Consider the following 27,366-nt stretch of genomic DNA (forward strand, 5'->3'; position numbering starts at 1 on the left):
TGGTCTGTGTTATGTTCCTCTGGTTTCCAGATGGCATCCATCAAGGCTTGGGACCAATAAGACACAACCGACAGTTAATAAACATCATGAAAAGTAATAAATGCGTATAGTTATGTGTACAGTCAGCACTGATACTGGAAAGTGTATGACTGAGTGTAGTCCACGAGACCCTGTTCTACACACCCCTCCTTGTATGGCAGGTGGTGTGAGCCCCGACACCTCCACCTAGCATAATGTTCACGAGTAAACACCGGTCCACCTACAGTTAACTTCACATGGAACCATCATGTACATGTTCAAAAAAGTTTTTCATGAAATTAAAAGTCCTTTAAGATTAGATTCCCGATGCACCTGAATGCATCGCAGCCTCAATTTGATATACTACTGCACGTGGCTAACTTTTACAATCATTGTTTATTTAGAAAGTGCTTTAAAAAAAATAAAACTTTAACATAAAAGAGCAAACAAAAGAGTATTTTATGGGGTTCCTATTATGTAAATAATTTACAAAAAAATCTGTTTTGGCTACAATGTATATATTTTTTACCAAAACCTAGAAAAAACCCTAAAAATAAAATCTCAAAGTCTACTTTCCTATTGGGGTTTGTGTGTAATTTGAATACATCTCTGACATAAAATTTACATTTGTGTTTTTCTTTTGTATTTGTGCTAATATAACTATATTCACGTGACATCACTGGAGCGAAATTACTCCCAAAGAGATGGAAATACCACGATTGAGGTTGCAGAACAAACACAATCGCTTCGACTACTTCAGAAGTTTTTTTAAATTAAAAACCATCTATATTATTTCTATATTATAAATAATAATTCTTCCATATATTATTTTGGAAGAAACTCATATTAAACCTCATTTTAAAAAACCATCATTTAGAAGCAGCACGCCATCAGATCGAGTACAGTGAGCCACCAACTGTCTGTCTGTTAATCATTCACTTTTTTATTAAACCCCCAGCTGCAGGAGGCAATGGGGATGCTGTTGCCGGGTAGAAGAAGCACACGGGTACAGCAGCAGCATCGGGGGTGGACACAAGGAACCAGTTCAACACAAAGAAACCTGCAACGCATTCACATGATGGAAAGATGCTGATCTTGTGTTCGGCAAGACGACGGAGTGTGTAAGAGAAAAGAAGGGAAAAAAAAGATCATATGCGTGTGTTTCACAGAATAAGGAAATAACCCCAGTCACAGCTGATGCTCCCCTCACCCCACCCCCCCTCAAGTGTTTCCTGTTGTGCACTTGGACTTTTTAAATAGTCTCCATGCTTCTCGCTCTCCTGTCAGGCACAGAGTGTGAATGTCCCGAGCACCATCTTTACCCATCATTCATTGCTGTGTCTCCGGAGTGATTGTCCCTGCGGAGCGGGAGTGGGCCTGCTGCAAAGGAGCTCGTTCAAGTAAACAATAAACAGCTGCAAACAATGCAGACGGCACTCTACGTCTGCTTATACAACCGTGGATGCCCCTCCTGGTGGGGCAGATGGAAAGGGCCTGTTTGTCCATGTGTGACGTTTTCAGGGTTACACACACTCACACACACATTGGATTACATGTGGCAACACAGCGACCACCAGTGGCTACACACTGCAACTGCATGTGACATTAACGTAGCTTTAGGATATTGTTGTTGCCTGTAAGGTGGCAAGGAAACCGCCCGCATACAGTACATGTAATGTTCATGAACAGGCCTGGAAGTGGAATCAAAGAAGTGTTTAGTTAAAAGAGTTTAAAAAAAAAAGATCAACAACGCCCCGACAGATATGAAGTAAACTGAATTATTCTACACTATGATTTATGTAGCTTTAGGAAAGGAAATCTCATGCACACATATCGTAAAAACTCATTCCTGTCTTTATGAGGTAAAACAATAAGAAGGTACCAACGCAAAAAAAGCCCCTCGTAAAATAGAAGAAATAGACGTCAAGGAATAGTTTACTTTTTGCCTCGAGTTTGAGACCACTCCCCTCGCAACTCTCTGCAAGAACGCAGATTTGTGTTTCCCAAATTGTGAAAGAAATTAACATATATATATATATTATATACACATATATATATGTAAATATATTATATATACAAACATATATATATATACACACATATATACAGGACTGTCTCAGAAAATTAGAATATTGTGATAAAGTTCTTTATTTTCTGTAATGCAATAAAAAAAAAAAATGTCATGCATTCTGGATTCATTACAAATCAACTGAAATATTGCAAGCCTTTTATTCTTTTAATATTGCTGATTATGGCTTACAGCTTAAGAAAACTCTAAAATCCTATCTCATAAAATTTGAATATTTCCTCAGACCAAGTAAAAAAAAAGATTTATAACAGCAAAACAAAATCAAACATTTGAAAATGTGTTTCCAGGTGTTTCGAGTTAATTAGACGATTCAAGTGATTTGTTTAATATCCTACTAGTATACTTTTTCATGATATTCTAATATTTAGAGATAGGATATTTGAGTTTTCTTAAACTGTAAGCCATAATCAGCAATATTAAAAGAATAAAAGGCTTGCAATATTTCAGTTGATTTGTAATGAATCCAGAATGCATGACATTTTTGTTTTTTTAATTGCATTACAGAAAATAAAGAACTTTATCACAATATTCTAATTTTCTGAGACAGTCCTGTATATATTTGATAGGAGTCAGCATTTGTGAAGAATATCTTTGATTTTGAACTGAATTAACTGAAGAATTATTAAACATGGATTATAATCTGCAATGTGTGGGGAGCCAAAACAAATAAAGTCTAGTCTCTTTCACATTCGGTACTTAAAAAAAAGAAAAAAGAAGGTGTTTATGAACTGAACCGTTGTGTTGTGGACACACACACATGTACCACAAATGGAAAATGAAAAACCAACAAAAAACAGGTTTGCACATACAGTGGAAAAGCAGAGCTGTGTATCATTCGTGGACACGTTTAATGTCGAGGTTACTCTTTGTGACGTTGATGATGCTCAACATGTTAGATGAGGTCATTAATACTGTGCAATTATCAAGTTTGACTATGCGTAAAAATTGGCAAAAAAAAATAAGACACACAACCTCCACATGCATAGGTATGGCACTTAAAGTCTAGGCAGCATTACTCCCATATGAACATAAAGACATATGTTTGAGGTCAAATGATGCAAAAACATGAAAGAGAAAAAGAGTGACTGACTAAGGACAATTTTACTTGTGGATGGCTGCAGTTTAGCATTATTCAAAACAAAAAAAGAAATGTACATATACATACAAATATATCTGTCAATTTATAATACAGTGATTCTTTTTAAAAATTCATAATCATCTCTTAAATAAATTGCTGTTCATCGCACTTTGTTAAAATAATTAATAATATGATTTCTCTTAAAGGCAATAGTGTGATTGTTTTAAGGTGAAAAAGATAGTGTACCATAAGCCTGATTTAGGATAATAGTAAAAATAACAAGATCTGTAATATACATACTGTATCTGTAAAAGACCCTCACCTCCTCATATACATGAACGGATGTTCGTCTCCATATATGTAGCATGTCCTTTTGTGTTGATATGACACGCGTGCCCCCACGCACGCCTTCCGTGTACATGCTCGTGCATGCTGGTGTGCCAGTTCATGTCATATCATGTCTCCACGCCTACATATGTACATACAATATTATAAAATAAATAAATACAGGAAAACATTCTTGGTTCGTGGTTTAGCGGTTTCTTCCAAAGCGGTATTTGGTGGCGCAGTCTTTCACCAGCCGCTCTGCTTGTTTGGGTTTGAGTCCTCGTTGATGGGATCAACATTCGACTGAGCTGTAAGAGGGCGTAGTGGAGCGGGGGATTCTGACGACGTTCAGGTGGGGGGCGTTCAGGGTGACGCGCAGTACCCGTCTTCCCCACTCACTGTCCCTCCGCGAAAGGGTCTCACTGGCTAACTTGGGGGGGAGGGGGTACCGGTTTTGGAGCAGAACCCTCACTCCACTCGCCTCCGCCGCTTCCCCCACACTTTCCCTCGTCTCCGTCTACGCCACCTCTCCGTGTGTGTGTCCATGAGACAGGGTGGAGGGTCTTGTGGGGGGGTGGGGGTCTCCGCCGGGGCTCGGCGGTGGCTAGATGGGTCCCTCGTTGTGGGCGCTGTGGTTGCTCCTGCTGAGGCCCACACAGTTCTGCTGCTGGTTGAGCAGGTGGGACGTCTCGTTGGCCACGGACACCGCCGGGGCGGCGGTGTCCGTGGCGGTGCTGGAGACCACGACCACAGCGGGGGGCTCCACTCCGTCGTGGAGCTCCGTCGGCGTGAGCTCGATCTTAGTGAACTCACTGTCTGTGGATTGGGGTGTTTTGTCCATCCGTGACACCAGGACGGCGTTCTGGTACTGTTGCCGTGTTACCTAGGTGACGGAGAGGATGACGGCATGATGAGGTCGGGGTTGTGATTGATTGGACTGTAATTCCAACACTCTGTAAACCATCAGAAATACTAAATGTTGTACTTTTACTTTGTTATAGTTTAGTGTTATTGTTCTTCATAAAAACACAATTCACATGATGAGTAAATAAAATATATACTTTTATAGTCGTACTTGGTGTTAATGAAGTTAATCAAAGCTTTCGGAAGTTAAACATCATAATTCACCTCTAATATCTATTTTATATTCATGAGAAAACATCTAGATTTATTCTAGTTTATCACCAACAATAGGTCTACATTTTACTAGATTACACCTGAACGCATCATGAGAAGTTATCATTTACCTTTAGTCAGTACTCATGTTCACTGAGCAGAGCCTGAACAGTATATTTTTTTCTCCACGTGTTTATTTATGTGGATATTCAGGTTGATTTATGTGTTCATACTTTTATGAATTTTTTAGCTGCTTTAAAATTTGACAAAATAATCAATGAATTCATTATTTAGTTAATTAATTAATTCATTATTTTAATGATTTCCCTTTAAATGTCCGATTGTTTGTTTGAATGTTTCCTTTTTATCCCTTTTTTAACTGCACAATGAATCTATTAATGAATTTTTATGATTTCCCTTTAAATGTCCAAATATTTGTTAGAATTCTTCCTTTATATCCATTTTTCAACTGTCCAATGAATCTATTAATAAATCGCCTCATAATCATACGCAATAATCTTCTATACTGGCGTTTAGGCAGACACAAATGTGCTTTTTCTTTCCCAGCTGCGCGTGTCCTCACCTTTACATACTGCAGGTCTGTGCGCGCTCTGACGGAGTAGTCAGGTACGTAGATCGGCAGGAAGGAGTTGAGCTGGTTGTTGCTGCTGCCGAGAGTTGGCGTGATGGCGTCTATACGATCGCTCCGGTTCAGAGAGTCGGAGTGGTTGAGTCCAAACGGCCTCGGAGGAGACTTGTTTTCTGTAAGGAGTTGATGGGAGAGGAGAATACATTTTAGACCCCGGCCAGTAGTAATGCAAGCAAATGCAAAAGTAATCTCAGAAACATATTTACAACCTTGGCCTTATTAGGGCGTATTTTGGCGTATTTTGTTGACTGTATGTGACTTTTACAACCGGAAATGTTAAGACATGCAAATACAAAACACAAAACTTCCTTCATCCAACAATAAAAGGTATCTGTAGCAGTCTACTCTGCTAACGCTGTGTATTAGAGCCTCACATTTCACACCCTGACCTGTCATCTATTATTTCCTTCTTATTGTTGTTTATATCATATCATATTATGTCATATCCATTAGAAATACTCAACATTCGCCAACCAGCAGCATGACTCCGGGTGGCATTGTGGGTCCGTTGGTCAGCTTGTCAACAACTTTTTGCCCCGAATGAAATATCTCATTAATTAACGGTTGAATTGCCATGAAATTCTCTAAAAATATTTGTGTCCAATGAGTTTTATGACTTTGGTGATTCCTTAATTTGATTCTTAGCGAGATTTGAAACACGAAAAGTTTTGCAATAATTGCCTTCGCAAATATTCGATGGATTGATATGAAATGTGTCACAAGTATTCATGTTCTCCTCTTTACGAATAACTCTGGTGACCCTCTGACCTTTCTTCTAGTGCTATCCGTCATCAGGTCGACATTTCTTTTAGATAACGTTAGCATGTAAACACTCTATACTGTTAGCATGTAAACACTCTACTCTGTTAGCATGTAAACACTCTACACTGTTAGCATGTAAACACTCTATACTGTTAGCATGTAAACACTCTACTCTGTTAGCATGTAAACACTCTACTCTGTTAGCATGTAAACACTCTCCTCTGTTAGCATGTAAACACTCTCCACAGTTAGCATGTAAACACTCTACTCTGTTAGCATGTAAACACTCTACTCTGTTAGCATGTAAACACTCTCCTCTGTTAGCATGTAAACACTCTCCTCTGTTAGCATGTAAACACTCTACTCTGTTAGCATGTAAACACTCTCCTCTGTTAGCATGTAAACACTCTACACTGTTAGCATGTAAACACTCTCCTCTGTTAGCATGTAAACACTCTCCACTGTTAGCATGTAAACACTCTACTCTGTTAGCATGTAAACACTCTCCTCTGTTAGCATGTAAACACTCTACTCTGTTAGCATGTAAACACTCTACACTGTTAGCATGTAAACACTCTACTCTGTTAGCATGTAAACACTCTCCTCTGTTAGCATGTAAACACTCTACTCTGTTAGCATGTAAACACTCTACACTGTTAGCATGTAAACACTCTACACTGTTAGCATGTAAACACTCTATACTGTTAGCATGTAAACACTCTACTCTGTTAGCATGTAAACACTCTCCTCTGTTAGCATGTAAACACTCTCCACTGTTAGCATGTAAACACTCTCCACTGTTAGCATGTAAACACTCTCCTCTGTTAGCATGTAAACACTCTACTCTGTTAGCATGTAAACACTCTACACTGTTAGCATGTAAACACTCTATACTGTTAGCATGTAAACACTCTATACTGTTAGCATGTAAACACTCTATACTGTTAGCATGTAAACACTCTACTCTGTTAGCATGTAAACACTCTATACAGTTAGCATGTAAACACTCTACTCTGTTAGCATGTAAACACTCTACTCTGTTAGCATGTAAACACTCTCCACTGTTAGCATGTAAACACTCTCCACTGTTAGCATGTAAACACTCTACTCTGTTAGCATGTAAACACTCTACTCTGTTAGCATGTAAACACTCTCCACTGTTAGCATGTAAACACTCTACTCTGTTAGCATGTAAACACTCTACACTGTTAGCATGTAAACACTCTCCACTGTTAGCATGTAAACACTCTCCTCTGTTAGCATGTAAACACTCTACTCTGTTAGCATGTAAACACTCTCCTCTGTTAGCATGTAAACACTCTCCTCTGTTAGCATGTAAACACTCTCCTCTGTTAGCATGTAAACACTCTCCACTGTTAGCATGTAAACACTCTACTCTGTTAGCATGTAAACACTCTCCTCTGTTAGCATGTAAACACTCTACTCTGTTAGCATGTAAACACTCTACACTGTTAGCATGTAAACACTCTATACTGTTAGCATGTAAACACTCTATACAGTTAGCATGTAAACACTCTATACAGTTAGCATGTAAACACTCTACTCTGTTAGCATGTAAACACTCTATACAGTTAGCATGTAAACACTCTACTCTGTTAGCATGTAAACACTCTACTCTGTTAGCATGTAAACACTCTCCACTGTTAGCATGTAAACACTCTCCACTGTTAGCATGTAAACACTCTACTCTGTTAGCATGTAAACACTCTACTCTGTTAGCATGTAAACACTCTCCTCTGTTAGCATGTAAACACTCTACTCTGTTAGCATGTAAACACTCTCCTCTGTTAGCATGTAAACACTCTCCTCTGTTAGCATGTAAACACTCTCCTCTGTTAGCATGTAAACACTCTATACAGTTAGCATGTAAACACTCTCCACTGTTAGCATGTAAACACTCTATACTGTTAGCATGTAAACACTCTCCTCTGTTAGCATGTAAACACTCTACTCTGTTAGCATGTAAACACTCTCCTCTGTTAGCATGTAAACACTCTACTCTGTTAGCATGTAAACACTCTCCTCTGTTAGCATGTAAACACTCTACTCTGTTAGCATGTAAACACTCTACTCTGTTAGCATGTAAACACTCTACTCTGTTAGCATGTAAACACTCTCCTCTGTTAGCATGTAAACACTCTACTCTGTTAGCATGTAAACACTCTCCTCTGTTAGCATGTAAACACTCTCCTCTGTTAGCATGTAAACACTCTCCTCTGTTAGCATGTAAACACTCTACTCTGTTAGCATGTAAACACTCTCCTCTGTTAGCATGTAAACACTCTACTCTGTTAGCATGTAAACACTCTCCACTGTTAGCATGTAAACACTCTACACTGTTAGCATGTAAACACTCTACTCTGTTAGCATGTAAACACTCTACTCTGTTAGCATGTAAACACTCTACACTGTTAGCATGTAAACACTCTCCACTGTTAGCATGTAAACACTCTCCACTGTTAGCATGTAAACACTCTCCACTGTTAGCATGTAAACACTCTCCACTGTTAGCATGTAAACACTCTCCACTGTTAGCATGTAAACACTCTACACTGTTAGCATGTAAACACTCTACACTGTTAGCATGTAAACACTCTACACTGTTAGCATGTAAACACTGTACTCTGTTAGCATGTAAACACTCTCCTCTGTTAGCATGTAAACACTCTATACAGTTAGCATGTAAACACTCTACTCTGTTAGCATGTAAACACTCTACTCTGTTAGCATGTAAACACTCTCCACTGTTAGCATGTAAACACTCTCCACTGTTAGCATGTAAACACTCTACACTGTTAGCATGTAAACACTCTACACTGTTAGCATGTAAACACTCTCCACTGTTAGCATGTAAACACTCTACACTGTTAGCATGTAAACACTCTCCACTGTTAGCATGTAAACACTCTATACAGTTAGCATGTAAACACTCTCCACTGTTAGCATGTAAACACTCTCCACTGTTAGCATGTAAACACTCTACTCTGTTAGCATGTAAACACTCTCCACTGTTAGCATGTAAACACTCTATACAGTTAGCATGTAAACACTCTATACAGTTAGCATGTAAACACTCTCCACTGTTAGCATGTAAACACTCTCCACTGTTAGCATGTAAACACTCTACTCTGTTAGCATGTAAACACTCTCCACTGTTAGCATGTAAACACTCTCCTCTGTTAGCATGTAAACACTCTATACTGTTAGCATGTAAACACTCTCCACTGTTAGCATGTAAACACTCTCCACTGTTAGCATGTAAACACTCTCCACTGTTAGCATGTAAACACTCTCCTCTGTTAGCATGTAAACACTCTCCACTGTTAGCATGTAAACACTCTACTCTGTTAGCATGTAAACACTCTACTCTGTTAGCATGTAAACACTCTCCACTGTTAGCATGTAAACACTCTACTCTGTTAGCATGTAAACACTCTCCACTGTTAGCATGTAAACACTCTACACTGTTAGCATGTAAACACTGTACTCTGTTAGCATGTAAACACTCTCCTCTGTTAGCATGTAAACACTCTATACTGTTAGCATGTAAACACTCTACTCTGTTAGCATGTAAACACTCTCCTCTGTTAGCATGTAAACACTCTATACTGTTAGCATGTAAACACTCTACTCTGTTAGCATGTAAACACTCTATACTGTTAGCATGTAAACACTCTACACTGTTAGCATGTAAACACTGTACTCTGTTAGCATGTAAACACTCTCCTCTGTTAGCATGTAAACACTCTATACTGTTAGCATGTAAACACTCTCCACTGTTAGCATGTAAACACTCTCCACTGTTAGCATGTAAACACTCTCCACTGTTAGCATGTAAACACTCTCCTCTGTTAGCATGTAAACACTCTCCACTGTTAGCATGTAAACACTCTACTCTGTTAGCATGTAAACACTCTACTCTGTTAGCATGTAAACACTCTCCACTGTTAGCATGTAAACACTCTACTCTGTTAGCATGTAAACACTCTCCACTGTTAGCATGTAAACACTCTACTCTGTTAGCATGTAAACACTCTCCTCTGTTAGCATGTAAACACTCTACTCTGTTAGCATGTAAACACTCTACTCTGTTAGCATGTAAACACTCTCCACTGTTAGCATGTAAACACTCTCCACTGTTAGCATGTACACACTCTACTCTGTTAGCATGTAAACACTCTCCTCTGTTAGCATGTAAACACTCTCCTCTGTTAGCATGTAAACACTCTACACTGTTAGCATGTAAACACTCTACTCTGTTAGCATGTAAACACTCTCCTCTGTTAGCATGTAAACACTCTACACTGTTAGCATGTAAACACTCTCCACTGTTAGCATGTACACACTCTCCTCTGTTAGCATGTAAACACTCTACTCTGTTAGCATGTAAACACTCTACTCTGTTAGCATGTAAACACTCTCCTCTGTTAGCATGTACACACTCTACTCTGTTAGCATGTAAACACTCTCCACTGTTAGCATGTACACACTCTCCTCTGTTAGCATGTAAACACTCTCCACTGTTAGCATGTACACACTCTACTCTGTTAGCATGTAAACACTCTCCTCTGTTAGCATGTAAACACTCTCCACTGTTAGCATGTACACACTCTACTCTGTTAGCATGTAAACACTCTACTCTGTTAGCATGTAAACACTCTCCACTGTTAGCATGTAAACACTCTCCACTGTTAGCATGTAAACACTCTCCTCTGTGCTTACATGCTAATGTTAGCTCAAATAAATGTTGACACTACACTACACTAAGATGGTAAACATGATCCCTTAGCATCAGCATGTTAGCATTGTCACTGTGTGCATTTTAGCATGCCGATATTAGCCTTTAGCTCATAGCACCGGTGTGCTGAAGTGCTCAACAGCCTCAGCAGCACTGACTGTAGCCTATATTGTGTATTGGTGACATTCTCCAGGTCATATTTTTCCAGCAAGTAAAGATGCTTGCTGTGATGTATGGAAATCTCATTTCTACATCGGTCTTTAGGTGACGAGCGTTTCATACAGCAGCAGGTATTGAGTCGGTGGTCTCCAGTGATGCTGCTTCCCCTCTATGTGCTACTACATACAAGATTTGTTCTGGTTTTTTTTTGGGGGGTTGTATTTTTTAATTAAACACAGATTATGTTTTCCACTTCTTAAAAAAGCCTAGAGAAAATCACACACAATAAAGTGGAAACGGCTTGGCCAACGATAATGCTACTACGCCTACTGGAATGTATGTAATCCCATGTCGGAATATGTGTGCGTGAGTGCGTGTGTGTGTGTGTGTGTGCGTGTGTGTGTGTGTGTGCAGACCGAGCGCAGTGGGCCAAAGACTTGGCATGTGAACTCTTGCGGATTAGTACTCCACTTTCTCAGGGCCGCAGGGGCCAGGTCAAAGACACACACATAATGTATTTACATACACGCAGAAACACACTCAAACGTGAGCTCAGCAGGGCGTCAAACCGAGTGAAAGAAAACACACGTTTAGAGGTGCACTGTAGTTCACTGCTCAAGAGAGGAAGATAGTGCATTTGTTCAAAGGCATTTCCTGATGCATGTGTGTGTGTGTGTGTGTGTGTGTGTGTGTGTGTGTGTTCGTGGCAGCATGTTCTTAGTTACGTATGAACTGTGCATGTGAACATATGTGTACGTGTGTGTGTCTTTGTATGTGCGCTCAGTGGTGTCCGGCAGGGGGGCTGTAGCTGTAGGTCTGTTGTTTATGTAGTCGGAGGGTTAGAGGTCAGGGGCGAACGGGGGCGGAGCTTGGGCTCGCTCTGGGGCCCTCTAGTCTTCAACACCATTCAGCCACTTGACGAATGGCTCAGGGGACGAGGGTGTTAAGTCTCGATCTGAAAGAGCTTTTCCTCTCTCCCTCTTTCTCTTTCACTTATAAACACATGGATATACAGCACATGTTGCATTCAGGCACAAACCGAGTTTCAGGCATGCACCCATCAACCTTTTTCTTTGGTTCACACAAAAGAAGAAATATACTCATATTGCTGATGATCAAAATGACCAAACAGTCATGTTTGTGTTGAAGCATGCGGGGTTAAACTTTTAAAAACGTCTAACTAGTCGACACTAGTATGTCTCACATGTGAGGATGGGTGTCTGTATAGACCGTACCTGGAGATCCTGCTGGTGATTCAGCTCTACTGACCACGAATGTACGGGACAGGGACAGAGGGACTGTGGCGAGAGGAAAGACACACAAGAAGAAGAAATTAAAGAGGAGAGTCTGTCAGAGCTGAGAAATAATCAATACATGAACAAACATAGTAAACTTGGATTACATCTGGTAGGGAAACATCATAATCAACCATTTGTCTAGTATAATATAACAATTTGTCTAGTACAACATAACCATTTGTCTAGTATAACCATAACCACTAAACTCTTTTCAGGCATGAAAACGGGTCAGGGGTGAAAAAGGTGAGGAGGATAGGCACGTGGTGGGGGTGGTGCTGGTGGTGACTTCCACGAACATCGATGTTGGACGTTGTATGATAATCTATAGGTCCTCCATTCTGACAGCAAGTCAGTGATCGGGCCCTATAATACTATAATAAGAGTAATATTGTGTATAATATGTAGGGCTGTGAAACGATTAAAATTTTAATCGGGTTAATCACAGGTTTCTGTGGATTAATCATGATTAATCACATATTACCGATATTCTCGGTATATTTTGTAAGAACATAGAGATTTATGACAAAAGACGGATATATACATTTATACATTCTTCTATACAATGGTGCTGCAACTCAGCAGTTATTTAGCAGTTTTCTTCCATATGGAACATTAATACATCTTCATCCTAAACAGAATGTTTAACCCTCCTGTTACCTTTCGGGTCAATTTGACCCCATTCAATGTTTAATGTCGGTGTTCTTTTGGGTCAATTTGACCCCAGGCTGTTTTTCACTGTGTCAAACATATAAGAAATATCAACTTTTTTATTTATTTAAAGGGCTATTTAGGTAGTCAACAAACAAACATAAAGTACCTCACACTTAAACTTGGGAAGCAATATTAATTCTAATAATTTTCTGGAGGTTTTAATTGCTGGGGTCAAATTGACCCCGAGGGTAAAATATGTTAGTAAATGTAAAGGCAACAGGAGGGTTAAACAGAACATGTTTCTCTTGTTTGTCAACCATTAACTCCACCATGATACAATCTAAAGGCCTCTAGTCTTCCTCTAGCAGCTGCTGAGGCAAACTGACTATGTGGGTTTTCTTCATGAACTGGGCCGTGATGAAAGGGACGGCGGGGACACCGCTGCAAAGCTGAAACTTAAAGGAATTGACGGAAGGCACCACCAGGAGTGGAGCCTGCGGCTTCATGTGACTCAACACGGGAAACCTCACCGGCCCGGGACACGGACAGGTGGACAGATTGACAAGTGACTTCTTTTTGCTCGGTCCCGATGACGGAGATCGATAAGTGTTAACGCAACGCGAAGAGACAGAAATGACATGCTGCTGTGGAGATACGATCAACAACAGACGTTTAGTTTAATAAAAGAACAAAGACGTGCTCTAGAGAACATGTCAGGGGGCGGGCCAATCTCTTTAATGTCATGCGATCTACCGACACTTCGCCGCGATCGACTGGCAGGTCGAGATCGACGTGTTGAGACCCTGATCTACAGGAAGTAAAAGTCGTAACAAGGTTTCCGTAGTTGAACCTGCGGAAGGATCATTACCGATGAACAGACCGTCTGCATGAGAGCGGACAGAGTTCAGATTGAAGTGGTGTATTGGAAGCTCATTTTGCGCATGCGTTAAATGCGGTAAAAAAATTAAACTAATTAATCCTGTAATTTAATCATAACGCGTTAACGCGTTATTTTTCACAGCACTAATAATATGGTCATTCATGAACAAACTTCTTTTTGTTGTTGTTGGCGTGAACAAGTCTTCAAGTCTTGTGTGCTCTGCTGAGCCATGAGTCTGTTCCTCGAGTCTGTTCTGCCTCTACCTGGTTGTCACGATCTTCTATAGTACCTGCCATAAATATCATGATACAATACCATAAAAACAGTATGCCATAAATACGATACTGGTATATTTATCTATAATAGTAATAAATAAAATATCTGTATCTTTTACCAACTTTTTCAACACTTAACAAATGGCAGTAATATTAGTATTAATTAGTGCTGTGAAAAATAACACGTTAACTCAGTTAATTCAATTACAGGTTTAACTAGTTTTTTTTTAAAAACGCATTTAACGCATGCGCAGAATGAGCTTCCAATCCGTCTGTTGTTGGTCGTCGGGACGAAAAAAAAGTCACTTGCAAAATGAGCTTCCAATACACCACTTCAATCTGAACTCTGTCCGCTCTCATGCAGACGGTCTGTTCATCGGTAATGATCCTTCCGCAGGTTCACCTCCGGAAACCTTGTTACGACTTTTACTTCCTGTAGATCAGGGTCTCAACACGTCGATCGCGACCTGCCAGTCGATCGCGGCGTAGTATTGGTAGATCGCATGACATTAAAAAGATTGGCCCGCCCCCTGACATGTTCTCTATAGCACGTCTTTGTTCTTTATTAAACTAAACGTCTGTTGTTGATCGTATCTCCACAGCAGCATGTCATTTCTGTCTCTTCACGTTGCGTTAACACTTATCGATCTCCGTCTCGCGCGCCACAGAGCTCCGTGCGCGCGAATCGGGACCGAACCAAAAAAAAGTCACTTGTCAATCTGTCCACCTTTAGATTGTATCATGGTGGAGTTAATGGTTGACAAACAAGAGAAACATGTTCTGTTTAACCCTCCTGTTACCTTTACATTTACGAACATATTTTACCCTCGGGGTCAATTTGACCCCAGCAATTAAAACCTCCAGAAAATTATTAGAATTAATATTGCTTCCCAAGTTTAAGTGTGAGGTACTTTATGTTTGTTTGTTGACTACCTAAATAGCCCTTTAAATAAATAAAAAAGTTGATATTTCTGATATGTTTGACACAGTGAAAAACAGCCTGGGGTCAAATTGACCCCAAAGAACACCGACATTAAACATTGAATGGGGTCAAATTGACCCGAAAGGTAACAGGAGGGTTAAACATTCTGTTTAGGATGAAGATGTATTAATGTTCCATATGGAAGAAAACTGCTAAATAACTGCTGAGTTGCAGCACCATTGTATAGAAGAATGTATAAATGTATATATCCGTCTTTTGTCATAAATCTCTATGTTCTCACAAAATATACCGAGAATATCGGTAATATGTGATTAATCATGATTAATCCACAAAAACCTGTGATTAACCCGATTAAAAATTGTAATCGTTTCACAGCCCTAGTATTAATACAGCAAGATATTAATGAAACTACATGGAGCCATCATAGCATTGATCAATGATTATACACTATGAGGCCGTTAGTCTCTGACCAGAGGATACAGAGTTCATCAGGATGAGCAGCTGTAGAGTTACAGAACTTTACAGACTGAACTTAAACATTTCACTTCTGGCATCTTTTTTTATTTTTATTTTTAAAGCTGAAAATTCCGCCACTTAACGGCACTCGCTGTGAGCGCTGCGCGTGCAAACAACTTGACACGGAGCAGCGCGTGCGCTCTGATCGCTCTTTTAATGAAGTATTGAGACTAAAAATATGCTAAATCACATCGCTCTTAACGTACGGGTACTTTGTTAGTATCGCTCCACCGTGCAGCGCGACAGCAGCAGAAGTAGCGGCTAACATTCAAGCTAACCTAAACCACCAAACGCTGAAGACATCTTGACGCTGATTGGCCAAGACGCGACACGTCCCATCAAAGATGTTTTATTGCGAAGAGCACCCACTCCACATTTTCTCCGTGTCCCACTCCAATCTCATAAACGCCGGCCGGCCAATTGACCCCCCCCCACCCCAAAACAAAAACTCTTCGGATCTACACGATTCACGTAAATCGCCTATTTTGGTTTCAAAACGGCGAATTTCGCCGAAAGGTGAGGGATTCTCATGCCTGTCTTTTATAACCATAACTATTTATCTAGTAAAAACATAACCATTTGTGGAGTATAAGATAACCATTTGTTTAGTATAACCATAACCATCTGTCTATAACTATGTATCTAGTATAACCATAACCATTTGATTTCTGACTGCAGTCCCAGCACACACGTCAGGAAGGTTGTTCTACTATTTCGCCACTAGGTGTCTCTCAGATCTCACCACCCATGTGAATCAGAAGAGTCGAAAAGGGCTGAGAATAGTACTGTTGTTTATGAATGAACTGAAAGGACTCGCTGGCTGACGCTCTCTAATGATGTCAGTGCAGGACAACCTGAAGTCTCACACTCATTGTTCATGGGCATCACATTGAATGGAGGATTTTAATCACAGAAGCTCCTCAACTCATCTTCACTTTGCCGTCTTGGTGACACAAACGATGATGTGGCAGTGGTTATATAAGTTCCTAATAGTGAAAAGATTTGTTATTATACTTTAAGAAATATAAAAAAACTTTTAGAAATCCAACAGAAGGAGCTAAAGTTGTCACATGTACATTAACTTTGCTTTAACAAAATACTAATATATTTGTAATATATAATCTACTAATAGTCTAAAATAAAGTTTTATAAGAGATAATCAAAGCAAATAATAAATAAAAATCTGTTTTTTGATACTTGGTGCTGTGGACACATTACAATCAGTAATGAATGAGCAGCTCTATTTTTATTTATTTTTGCGATAGTTTCCAGTAGAACCCGATAAGACTGGCTTACTTCTTTATTAAATCAGAATCAGAATCAGTTTTATTGGCCAAGTAAGTTTGCACAAACAAGGAATTTGACTGGGTAAAGTGTCTCTCAGTGCTTACACAAAATATACATTTCAACACAGTACAATACAGAACAAACAAAAGAGAGAAGACCTGCTTCCAAAGCTGCATTATTTTCCATCAAAAATATATTTCAACTTGATTATATTTTGGACGCCGCCCAGGTGTGTTGGTCAGATGTCTTACCTGGCGAGGCTGTCAAAGCCATCATCCCATAGAAGGAGAATGGACCCGCTTCAAACTTCATCCCCTCTTTTCCCGCCTCCACCTCCACTTTCCCCTATGATGGACAGATCCAGAGACGACAAAGAACAAAGAGTTAAAATCACTATGTCGTTATCTTGCATCCATCCCTTTTAGACTATATTACACCAGTTTTGATCTCTTATTAACTCTTCATTGCAGATTTTCAGTGTGGAGCATTAGTGCTAGGGTTGTGTTAATAACCCTTTCTATCAGCTTTGCACTTACACCTTCACAATATTCAAAATCTGCCACTTTTCCTGCTCAGATATATTTATTCATCCTCTTTATACCACGTGTAGAACATCTGTAATCTTGTTTTAATAGCTCACAATCTATTCACGTGTCCAACCTAGAACTCATTTGATTCAGGGCTGTTACACATATTGACGTAGTGGAATGATCGGGGCAATATACAAAATATCTAAATGTTAGTAATATTTGTTTTTATCTATGTTGGCACTGGCAAAATAGTCAGGGAGTCGACTTTCAGCCCAGTTTGCAGACTGTAAGGCTACACGAAGGTCCACAGCACTTGTTTTGATCCGTTTAAAAGAATAAATACTTGTAACTATAGAGGATATATTGTCAGTGTCTGCAAACACACACACACACACACACAAAACAAAATAGGGATGGTGTAAGGCAGCACAATAAAGAAGAAGCATGACATTTTGTTAAGTTACAACAACTACATACATATATATATTTCCCTTCACTACGGTTATGATTCATACTTTTCTTCACACTGAGCCCCGCCTCTTTTGGTATATTTGTAAGTGTTATATATAGTGAACCGGACATTTGTTTTGCTTACGAGCTGTTTATCTACGGCATTGTTGCTTTAATCCAAACTGCCCCGCAGTACGATCATACCGCGCATACCTTTTTTGGGATGCGTGGCCCCTGTGGGAACAAAACCTGTAGTGCAGCTCTGTCAGATGGTTGGCTATACTGTGAAAAACTGTGGGAACAAGGAGAGCAATCGATGGTACTGAAGTACTAACAGCAGCATGTCCCAGTCCTACATGTGCGTCGTGCAATGTGGAGTGTCGTTCTGTTAGGGTAAACAAAAATACCGCTCTTATTCTCTTGACGACTGTAAAATCGTTCTTCAGGAAGTGACATCAAATACGACATCAATGTCCGACGTTTGGACATTTTTGGACTCGGGTTTTCCCGTTGCGCCCCCACACACACACACACACACACCTGCATTATGAGGATGAAGTAATCCACGGGCTTGTTCCTGTGGAAGAGGTAGTGCTCCGCCGCCCGCTTGTTCTTCTCGTCGTACTTCAGCTCCTGGATGACGTGCGTGTGCTTCAGCAGGCGAAGCAGAATCTTCTCGGACATTTGCAGCGGTGTGAACGGCTCGACCTCTAAACGGCCGGAGAGAGAGGAGGAGAAGACTGAGGAGCTGATATACATATTTGAGAGTTTAAAAAAGTCAGTGATATGTTGGCAAACAATATTTAATTTAAACAATCATTCAGAATATTTGTAAGGGAGTGCTGGGTTGACAATACAAGCAACGTGATGATGTCATTTATTGACAGTCTTACTCTCTTAACAGGAGGAAAAACACATTTTATTAAAAATAATTATAAATCCTTCATCTGAATTACTGTGGGAGTATAAATATGTAATATCAAAATTGAAATCAAGAAGATTAAAAAAAAGTGTTTTTATTTTTCATTTTTGTACCACTCAAAGTGCTTTAACATGACATCATTCACCCATTCATAACCTGATGGGAGGAGCCACCTTTCCATCAGGACTAACTAACATTCACACACATTCATACACCATAGGCACAGCTACATGAGCAAGTGTGGGCTGTGTTATTGTATTATGGGCTGTAGTTGGTTGTTGCTGTGCAGGTGAACGTCCCTCCTGCACTGCAGTGCTGCAATGCAGCTGCATGGGGCTCATATTCTCCCGTCATGGACCACGGTTCATACTCCACTCCGCTTCCTGCTCCAATGACACATTGTTGATATTTTCTGTGTCTGGGCCCCGAATACCGTTAAAATCTGTTAAATTGTTTTCCTTTTTTCGTTCCTGCTCTGTGTTGTGAAATTTTTCTTTTTACATTTGTGTATGATGAACAGAGCTTAGCAGGTGTCCTGATTTTAGGGGAATTACGCTGAAATCTCGTGATTTCATTGCCTTTGTCGGGTGGAAAGGAGCAACTTAAGACGAGTTCTGGGACTTCTTAATCGTTTGAGGAATCTGACTCGGAAGGCTCAGACAAATTTTGATTAAGAAAACCAAAATGTTCTTCAACGAGGCCCAAAACGTTTCTTCATATATCGTAATTTCACGAATGTTATCCTCGTCTACTCTGTATATATGACACCTATTGCATGCGGGGTCCTCCTTAAAGGTTTGTTCCATTAAGAGTTTTTAATTGTGAAGTTTCACCTTATTAAGGATAGAGGGTGGTTGTATTGATTGTAAATCCCTTTAAGGCATATTTTTTATTATTTTGGCTGTTTATATCTAAAAAAAAGAAAATGTCTTTTTTTTTTTTACTACATACGCCTTAGCAAACTCACCACAAAAACTAATTAATAACTTTTAAACACTGTGTCCAATTTGTGACTGGTCTGCCTTCACTCCTTCGTCTGAGCAGCGGTGATATGTGTCAGCTGGCTGCACCACCAGGAACTAAACTCCCCTAATAGTCTTTAGAGGAACTTAATCAATGCTTAGCTGCTAGGTCAAAGTTCCGAAGCAAATCCAACTGCAGTGAGACGTTGTCGACTGCTCCTGCTGCTGTAGTAGTGCTCCGACGTCCATCAGCCGGCTTCGGAAATCCATTTCCCGAGGGAAAGCTGGGTGACATTTTTCACATGTTACACTGAAGTATGTCGACTTCTGTGAGAACCCCGATCATAGGCCAACAAATGCTGGACGTGATGTCACTGAGGAACGCGAGTAAGCAAACAGGGTGGTGTTTTTAAAGCTGTGAGCTAAGATCTCGACATGTAACCGCCAGTGCATGACACGCAAGCAAATAGAAGGCTGCTGCATTTTTTTTGGATCCGCGCGCAATCTGCACAGACTACCCGTGCCGCGCTGCCGAGAGGCACACACACACACACACACACACACACGCACACGGTGAGGGCACACTGGGGGAATACAAGCAGCGACGCAGCCCACTTGCCTGTTGCTAGGAAACGCAAGGTAGCCAGCAGAAGCTGAGGTGATATTTTAACCTTCATTTCATTGTCGGTCTGCTTGAAGGCCGAGAAATCCTGCTTCCTTTCCCGATGGGTGATTTTCTTCTTGGTCTTGTTGTCGGCTGAGTGAGGGAAGATGAAAAGTAGAGCATAAGACACAAACTGAAACGTGTTGTGCAACAACAACAACAACAGGTTGATCTACACCGCTCCGCGTACAGTGAGAAACCCCTCCCGGGTCGTAAGGGTGACTAAACTGGAATTACCCAAAGCTTATTGCTTTTTCCCAAAAATGTAGCTGTGGCGTTCTTCTCGGAACTAAAAGAGAGCTATAGGGGACTACACTGTTAGCTTAGCGCATTCTTAACATTACTTAAAGCCAAACGAAATGACTGGCACGTACTCCATGGCTGCAAAACCTTCCCTGATACCATTAGAGGTGAAACCATACAGTTAGCTCATGGTAAAAGAAACAGGGGGTTCAGTTTGTACAGGGATGAAACCTTTATGACATTTTTAAGTAACACATATAGTACAAAACTGTACAAATTATCTATTCCTCCCAGAGACAAAATGTTAAAAATAACTGTAATTGTTGTTTCTTTAAATATATATATATATTGGACCTTTTCACTTTTAAGACATAAGGTGATTTATATATACAGGACTGTCTCAGAAAATTAGAATATTGTGATGAAGTTCTTTATTTTCTGTAATGCAATTAAAAAAACAAAAATGTCATGCATTCTGGATTCATTACAAATCAACTGAAATATTGCAAGCCTTTTATTCTGATTTATTGCTGATTATGGCTTACAGCTTAAGAAAACTCAAATATCCTATCTCTAAATATTAGAATATCATGAAAAAGTATACTAGTAGGGTATTAAACAAATCACTTGAATTGTCTAATTAAAACACCTGCAAGGGTTTCCTGAGCCTTGACAAACACTCAGCTGTTATAAATCTTTTTTTTTACTTGGTCTGTGGAAATATTCAAATTTTATGAGATAGGATTTTAGAGTTTTCTTAAGCTGTAAGCCATAATCACATATATTAAAAGAATAAAAGGATTGCAATATTTCAGGTGATTTGAATGAATCAGATGCATGACATTTTTTTTTTTTTTAATTAAATAAAAATAAAGAACTTTCACACAATATTAATTTTCTCTGAGAGTATATATATATGAATATATTTTTTATATATATTGTTTTATTTGATTATATATATATATATATAAATCACCTTATGTCTTTTTTGAAAAAACAAACATGTTACATTTTCAACAAACGATACTTAAAATCTATTTAATATGTTGTTGTGTTGCATTTCATTGTGTTGGCCTTATCAGATTTCATATTTTCCTTAATGGATTGTTGTAGGTATTGGTGTAGAGCGCAAATATAAGAATCTCAAAAGCAGTTATGAAAAAACTAGTTAGAGTAATATTCTGAAAACACCTCAGACGTGAGATTGAAACACTATCACACGAATGGATTTTACATTTCTGGCCTAGGATGAGGACATTATTTTTTAAAGCTGCTATAATCAATATTTGGCTATAAACAATGATCTACATGTGAAAGGGATCACGTAAAGTGATGAACCCAAAGTTTTTTGCATTTATAAACAATTTATTTGGGTTTTCCTGCTGCAACTTTATTCTTTTGTTTCTCTCATCATTGGTGTTTACCAGACTTAGCCGGTAGCTGTATTTCCAGACACAGACAGACACAGTTGCTGGTGAAGATTTAGTTGCTAAATATAGTCTGATATCTTCTCAGTGTGTGGAGAGCAGACCACGGCTACAAAAAGAGATAATATTATCCCGTCGATGTTAATGTTTGACGGTTCACGGCTAACGGAGGATACTTTAAATCAGCTGCAATTTGATTTATTTGATTATCTTTCAGCAATTGGGGCAAAACAAGTTGTAAAGGCAAGGAGAAACCAAATCACATTTTGTAAATCCTGAATGTTAATGTGTTAGCAATCACAGTAGATATGAAGAATGGAGCAAACGGCGATATTCATTTGCTAAATTCTCCACGACTCGCATGTGGCATACAGTGAATCTCTCAACAGATAACTGCGTATTAATACAAAATCTAACTGTCATGATCCGGAGTTTTTGTGTCTTGTTTCCTGTCTTATTTTGAAGTCCCTGTATCTCGTGTCATCCGTTTCCCTGCACTTCCTGTCCCTGAGATTGTCTGCCCTGTTCCAGATTGTTTCCTCCCGTGTGATTGCTAGCCCCGCCCTCATTGTGTACACCTGTGTCTCGTTCCCCGGTGTCCAATCACCTGCACCTTCCCTGTAGATTTAAACCCTGTTTGTCGCATTCTACAGTGTTGGTTCGCACTGTTTATTACCTTTGCATTGAAAATGCGGAAGGTTATGTTTTGATCGCCGTGTATTTATTTATTTATTTATGTGTATGCGTGTTACTCGCATAACTAAAAAAAGTATTAAACCGAATCGCAGGAAATTTGGTGGGATGATTGGTTATTATCCGGGGACCATTTGATTAGATTTTGGGATCGATCGGGTCAAAGGTCAAGGTCATGAAAAGGTCAACATCTTCTTTTTACCATAGCGCGGTCAATTTGTATCCAATTGGCATGCAACTAATGCCAAAATGTTCATAAGTCAATGCCCCATCTTGTGATATGCGAAGATATGCGCTCTACCGAGTGCCCGTTCTAGTTTATGTCTGTGTTTGATCTATTTTTTTGAGTTAAGAAGATTAAAGTTTTGTGGAAAGTTGTTAGCACCGGGGTCCTCTCTCTCTTTACGGCTACAGCAGCCATCCTGACACTATAAGGTCAAAAGTTTGGTATCGGATGTAGACCGAGAAGTATCGACAAATCCAGTTCAAGACGGCTTTTTGTAAAACAGACGGTGGAACGCATTGGAAATCATGGCTATTGTTTTGTGCTTTGCATTCGCCTAAAAAAATTAATAGAATATAATAAACGTATCTCAACTGACATCTCAATTTACTAATCAGACTGTAAACAATGGCAGAGGAAGTCTTGGTATCCGTCATGTGGATATCAGCTGGCTACGCCCGAACCCCCAGAATACTGCCCGCTGCCCCCAGAGGAAAAATAGTTGTTCGACCAATAGCCAACGGGTTTTGGATCGGTGTGCAGACGGTTTATCAAAGCGGGTTGTTTTGACAACAGCTGCCGGCTGCATCTGGAATCGTTGTCGATGACAACGAGAACTGAAAGAAGCTAAAAACTCTCAAAGGAGCCGAGAGGTCAGGTGGCAATCCTGAGTTCACCTTTCACATTGCATGTAGCCATTTGATTTTGTGTGAATATGAACATATTGATTAGTGCAGCTTTGAATTGTGCACTTTAGTAGCCAGTCAACATATGCAAATGAGCACCATTCAGTTTTAACAACTCATCACATCTGAGTAAAAAAAAAAAAATACATTTCAGCTTTACATTTATTCATGAATAACTGTGCCATGACCGTTGTGAATTATTTAGAAACTTACAAAAAAGTACAAAAGTATACATTTTTCTGCAGGCCCACATTGCGTTGGTTTAAATGGCCACAGTGTAAAAGGATCCATCAAAAAGACCCCAACTGCTGGTCTTGGATCAGTTTATAACAGATGGAGGATTTCAGTGCTCTGGCTGTGACAGGCCGGGGTCACCTTGAGGCGTTACAGTCTATGGGGGGGGGTATTTGGTTTCGAGATGGGGGGAACCTACTGTACAAGTCCGTCTCGTCCAGGATCTCTGACTTGATGATTTCTTCAATAACGTCCTCCAGGGTGACGATACCCAGAACCTCGTAGAAAGGGTCTCCCTCGCCCTCGTTGTTCACCCTCTGAATTATGGCCAGGTGGGATTTTCCTAGCAAAAACACAGGTTATAAAGTTAGTGTCATATCATTATAAAGGGAAGTTAAATATAGGTCAGGCAGCGATGGAGGTTAAAAAATGAACAAACAGAGAAACACAAGTCTATTTCCACCCATTTTAACATCAAGTATCCAGGATACATACTCTATACATTGTATTTCATATTGTGAAATAGGACCCATTCATCAAGTCAGAGAGTATTTTGGCTGTCATAACCATGAGGGTGTGTATTACAGCAGTCGGACAGTCCAGATGAGTCCCAGAGCAGGTGGCATCTATTCGCTGTGTCAGGTAACTGACCAGGGAAGCAGTCAGACAGACAGACAGACAGACAGCCTGCCAGTCAAACAAGCCTAAATGTCATCACACGAGTCCCCTTAGTCCCCTTAGCCCCCCCCCTCCCCCCCTTCCTCTCCATCTCTGTTCCCAGGATCCTCCTGTGTGCTGCGCCGACTGGGGAAAAAAAGGAAAGAAAGAAAAGAAACAAACCGCCGTGTATTCAGAGAATACTGTCAAGTAAGACGCTAAACAAATTCTCTAGCCTTTTTTTTCTTTTTCTCAGCTCGCGATCATTTAAAAGGAATTTTCCAGAGGCCCGGGCTAATATTAGCTCCCTGCAAAATGAAGTTTCCATTCCGCCCCGGCGATATTCTCACCGAGCCCGAAGGAACAGATCACCGTGTGATCAGATTGTCTCGGAAAGGGCCGTTTGCATGCAGATGCCCCTCGGTGTAAATAATGGAGGACATCGGTGCGCTGTGTGTGTGTGTGTGTGTGAATGCACGTGGGTCGCAGTGTGTGGCGTGCATGGACCTGTGTGTGTGTGTGTGTGTGCTTGTTTCTGGAGAACACAGGTACACTGAGTCAGTGCTCACATGCTGTTTCAGCTAAATGCTGCACAGACCGAGATCACCACCAGTGTGTTATTGCACTGCGGCTCACTGGAGTGCCGTGTGCAGAGGCTGGGAGTCCGAATGTGGGGATGTAGTGAGCAGTAGACGCAGAATGATGATGCTTTCAAGAAATATACTCAGGCTGGCAGGGTAAAAGAGAGATATTAATAATGTAAACACCACCGATCGACCGTTACAGTCTGGAAACAGCGGGAAATGTTCAAGTGTTATTGTCAAAGCATTTCTATTAAGGTGTGCGTGGCATCTTGAGGATGCTGTGTTGATGGTTGAGGGTTTGGGGTTAAAACACAAATGGCTGCCTCAGTGGGGTTAAAGCCATCAGGCCTCAGCAGTCCTTGAGCAATGACTCTAAACCGCCCGGAGAGAGAGAGGCAAATGGAGTACAGTGAAAACAGATCAATGCTCACTTCCTTCTCTTTAATGGCATCCGTTACATTCACGGCAGGTTGAGAAGCAACGGTTTAAAAATGTGGGTTTCTAGGCAAAGAAGGTGGCGCTGTTTAATCTAGAATGTGTGAAAAAAGTATTCAATTTGGGGGGTTTTTCCAGCGAGAATCGACTTTTGTATGAATTCACATTGCAGTCAACTGTGTTTGTTTCTTGTTCATTTAAAGGAACGGTGTAACATTTTGTTGTTGAAAAAACATTAATTATATTTCCTCTTTAATTCGATGAGAAGATCTTTTACACTTTCATGTGTCCAGTAAATATGAAGATAGACAAAATGTCAAATCATTTGAAAACAAGGTGGACCTACGAGCTTTTTCCAGAGCTTTCAAACTCTTCCATTTATCTCTAAATGATTCTAACAAAATACTTACATTAAAGTTACTAAAATTACGTATGGTTATGATCTCCGCCTTTTATACGCCCGCCTGCTCTATCACATGATTGACGTCTCAAAACAACTGAGAAAATACTGTAAAATCTGTTTGAGAGCTGAGAATAAATTTGGTAAATGGACCTTGTGTTAAGATTATCAGTAAAGTTATGACTTAACTATATACCAACGATACTTTGGAAATTAATAAAAACATTATTTACTATTTCAACCAACTACAGAATGGACGTAAACACAGGAAACTGGACTGTACGATACAAAGTAATCCAACCTCAACACAGACCTCAAAATCATGAAATTAAAAGGTATTTCATGATTAATTTAAATAATTTTAATTAATCATTAAATACCTTTTAATTCATATTTAATTAAATTAAATAATATATCCCTTCAAAATCTATTTTATATAGATTTTGAAGGGATATAGTATTTAATATATTAATATAGTATTTAATTGAATTTCTTATCAAGGAGTCTCGTTAAGGATGTTTGTTTACATCGAGAACCCTGATCATCACGTCCTTCGAGTTCACTCGGGGTTAAATGTTAGAGACGACCCGTTTAGGAGCGCTTGAACAGAGGCCGCGTGGGTCACTCGTTAAAATTAATAAAGAATGACACGCGAGAAAAAAAATGAATGGGAAGCGATTCAGTAGAAATGACATCGAGAGGCATGTTGACGCAAAGTGTAAGAGTGTTTATTCTAGAGTCTGTCCCATGGCCAACAATCTAAAGAAGGACTTTTCATAAATTCCATAGAAGTGACGGCAAAAAGAAGAAAAAAAAACTTACAACCACTATTCCCTATTGTACTATTTTACATATTTATGTAAATCACAAGGCCACATATTTAACTATTGGCCTGTATTGATCGAAGGTATCTTGATTTGGCTCCAGCGAAGGCAACATCAGTCACTTGGTTGAACAACAACTTTGCTCCGGAGTGAAATATCTCAACAACTATTACATAGATTTCTATAGAAGTTATTAAATATTAATTCATGGTGCCCAGAGGAAGAAGCCCACTCACTTCCATGATGGCCGTACGTCACTTTTAGCACCGGCAGCAGGTCACATGTCTGATCCCGTGAATATATGTATTCCCATCTTTAACAGGAACGGACATCCATGGCTACCGATGAAGAGTCATGAAGACGACCGGGAGGCTCATTTATGTTTATGGGCTGTCATAACTTTGATTAGAAAATCGACTTGATTGATTTGCACAACGTTTTTGGTCCCAGATAATAAGTCTTTATGATGTCGGTGATCCCCTGATTTCTGCCCTTGTGATGTTTCAGTTTGACTGACGGGCCGACATGAGGTCATGCAGACAATGGAGAGTATTAGTCTCATGATATATTATTTAATATATTACTGGACAACGGACAACAGGACAACGGACATCAGAGTTGAGAA

The 27,366-nt window shown here is 39.8% G+C and overlaps 1 protein-coding gene across 3 annotated transcripts in view; it reads right to left on the reverse strand.

Moving 5' to 3' along the window:
* Positions 1-2,936: 2,936 nt before the first annotated feature.
* cnnm2b (cyclin and CBS domain divalent metal cation transport mediator 2b) overlaps positions 2,937-27,366 on the reverse strand; it is a 47,575-nt gene continuing 23,145 nt past the window's right edge. For 2 of the 3 annotated variants that reach the window (XM_056409886.1, XM_056409885.1), the window contains 7 exons: positions 24,041-24,184; positions 20,291-20,428; positions 18,328-18,497; positions 17,059-17,152; positions 12,193-12,255; positions 5,212-5,390; positions 2,937-4,395 (listed from right to left, as the gene is read on the reverse strand). In XM_056409886.1, the coding sequence (XP_056265861.1) occupies positions 4,117-4,395; positions 5,212-5,390; positions 12,193-12,255; positions 17,059-17,152; positions 18,328-18,497; positions 20,291-20,428; positions 24,041-24,184 (1,067 nt within the window). In that variant the 3' untranslated portion in view covers positions 2,937-4,116. Of the gene's footprint in view, positions 4,396-5,211; positions 5,391-12,192; positions 12,256-17,058; positions 17,153-18,007; positions 18,173-18,327; positions 18,498-20,290; positions 20,429-24,040; positions 24,185-27,366 lie in introns of those variants that run through there. The other variant, XM_056409887.1, reaches the window with a different exon arrangement.

This window comes from Pseudoliparis swirei, chromosome 24 (assembly GCF_029220125.1).
Source record: "Pseudoliparis swirei isolate HS2019 ecotype Mariana Trench chromosome 24, NWPU_hadal_v1, whole genome shotgun sequence".
Lineage (NCBI taxonomy): Eukaryota > Metazoa > Chordata > Actinopteri > Perciformes > Liparidae > Pseudoliparis > Pseudoliparis swirei.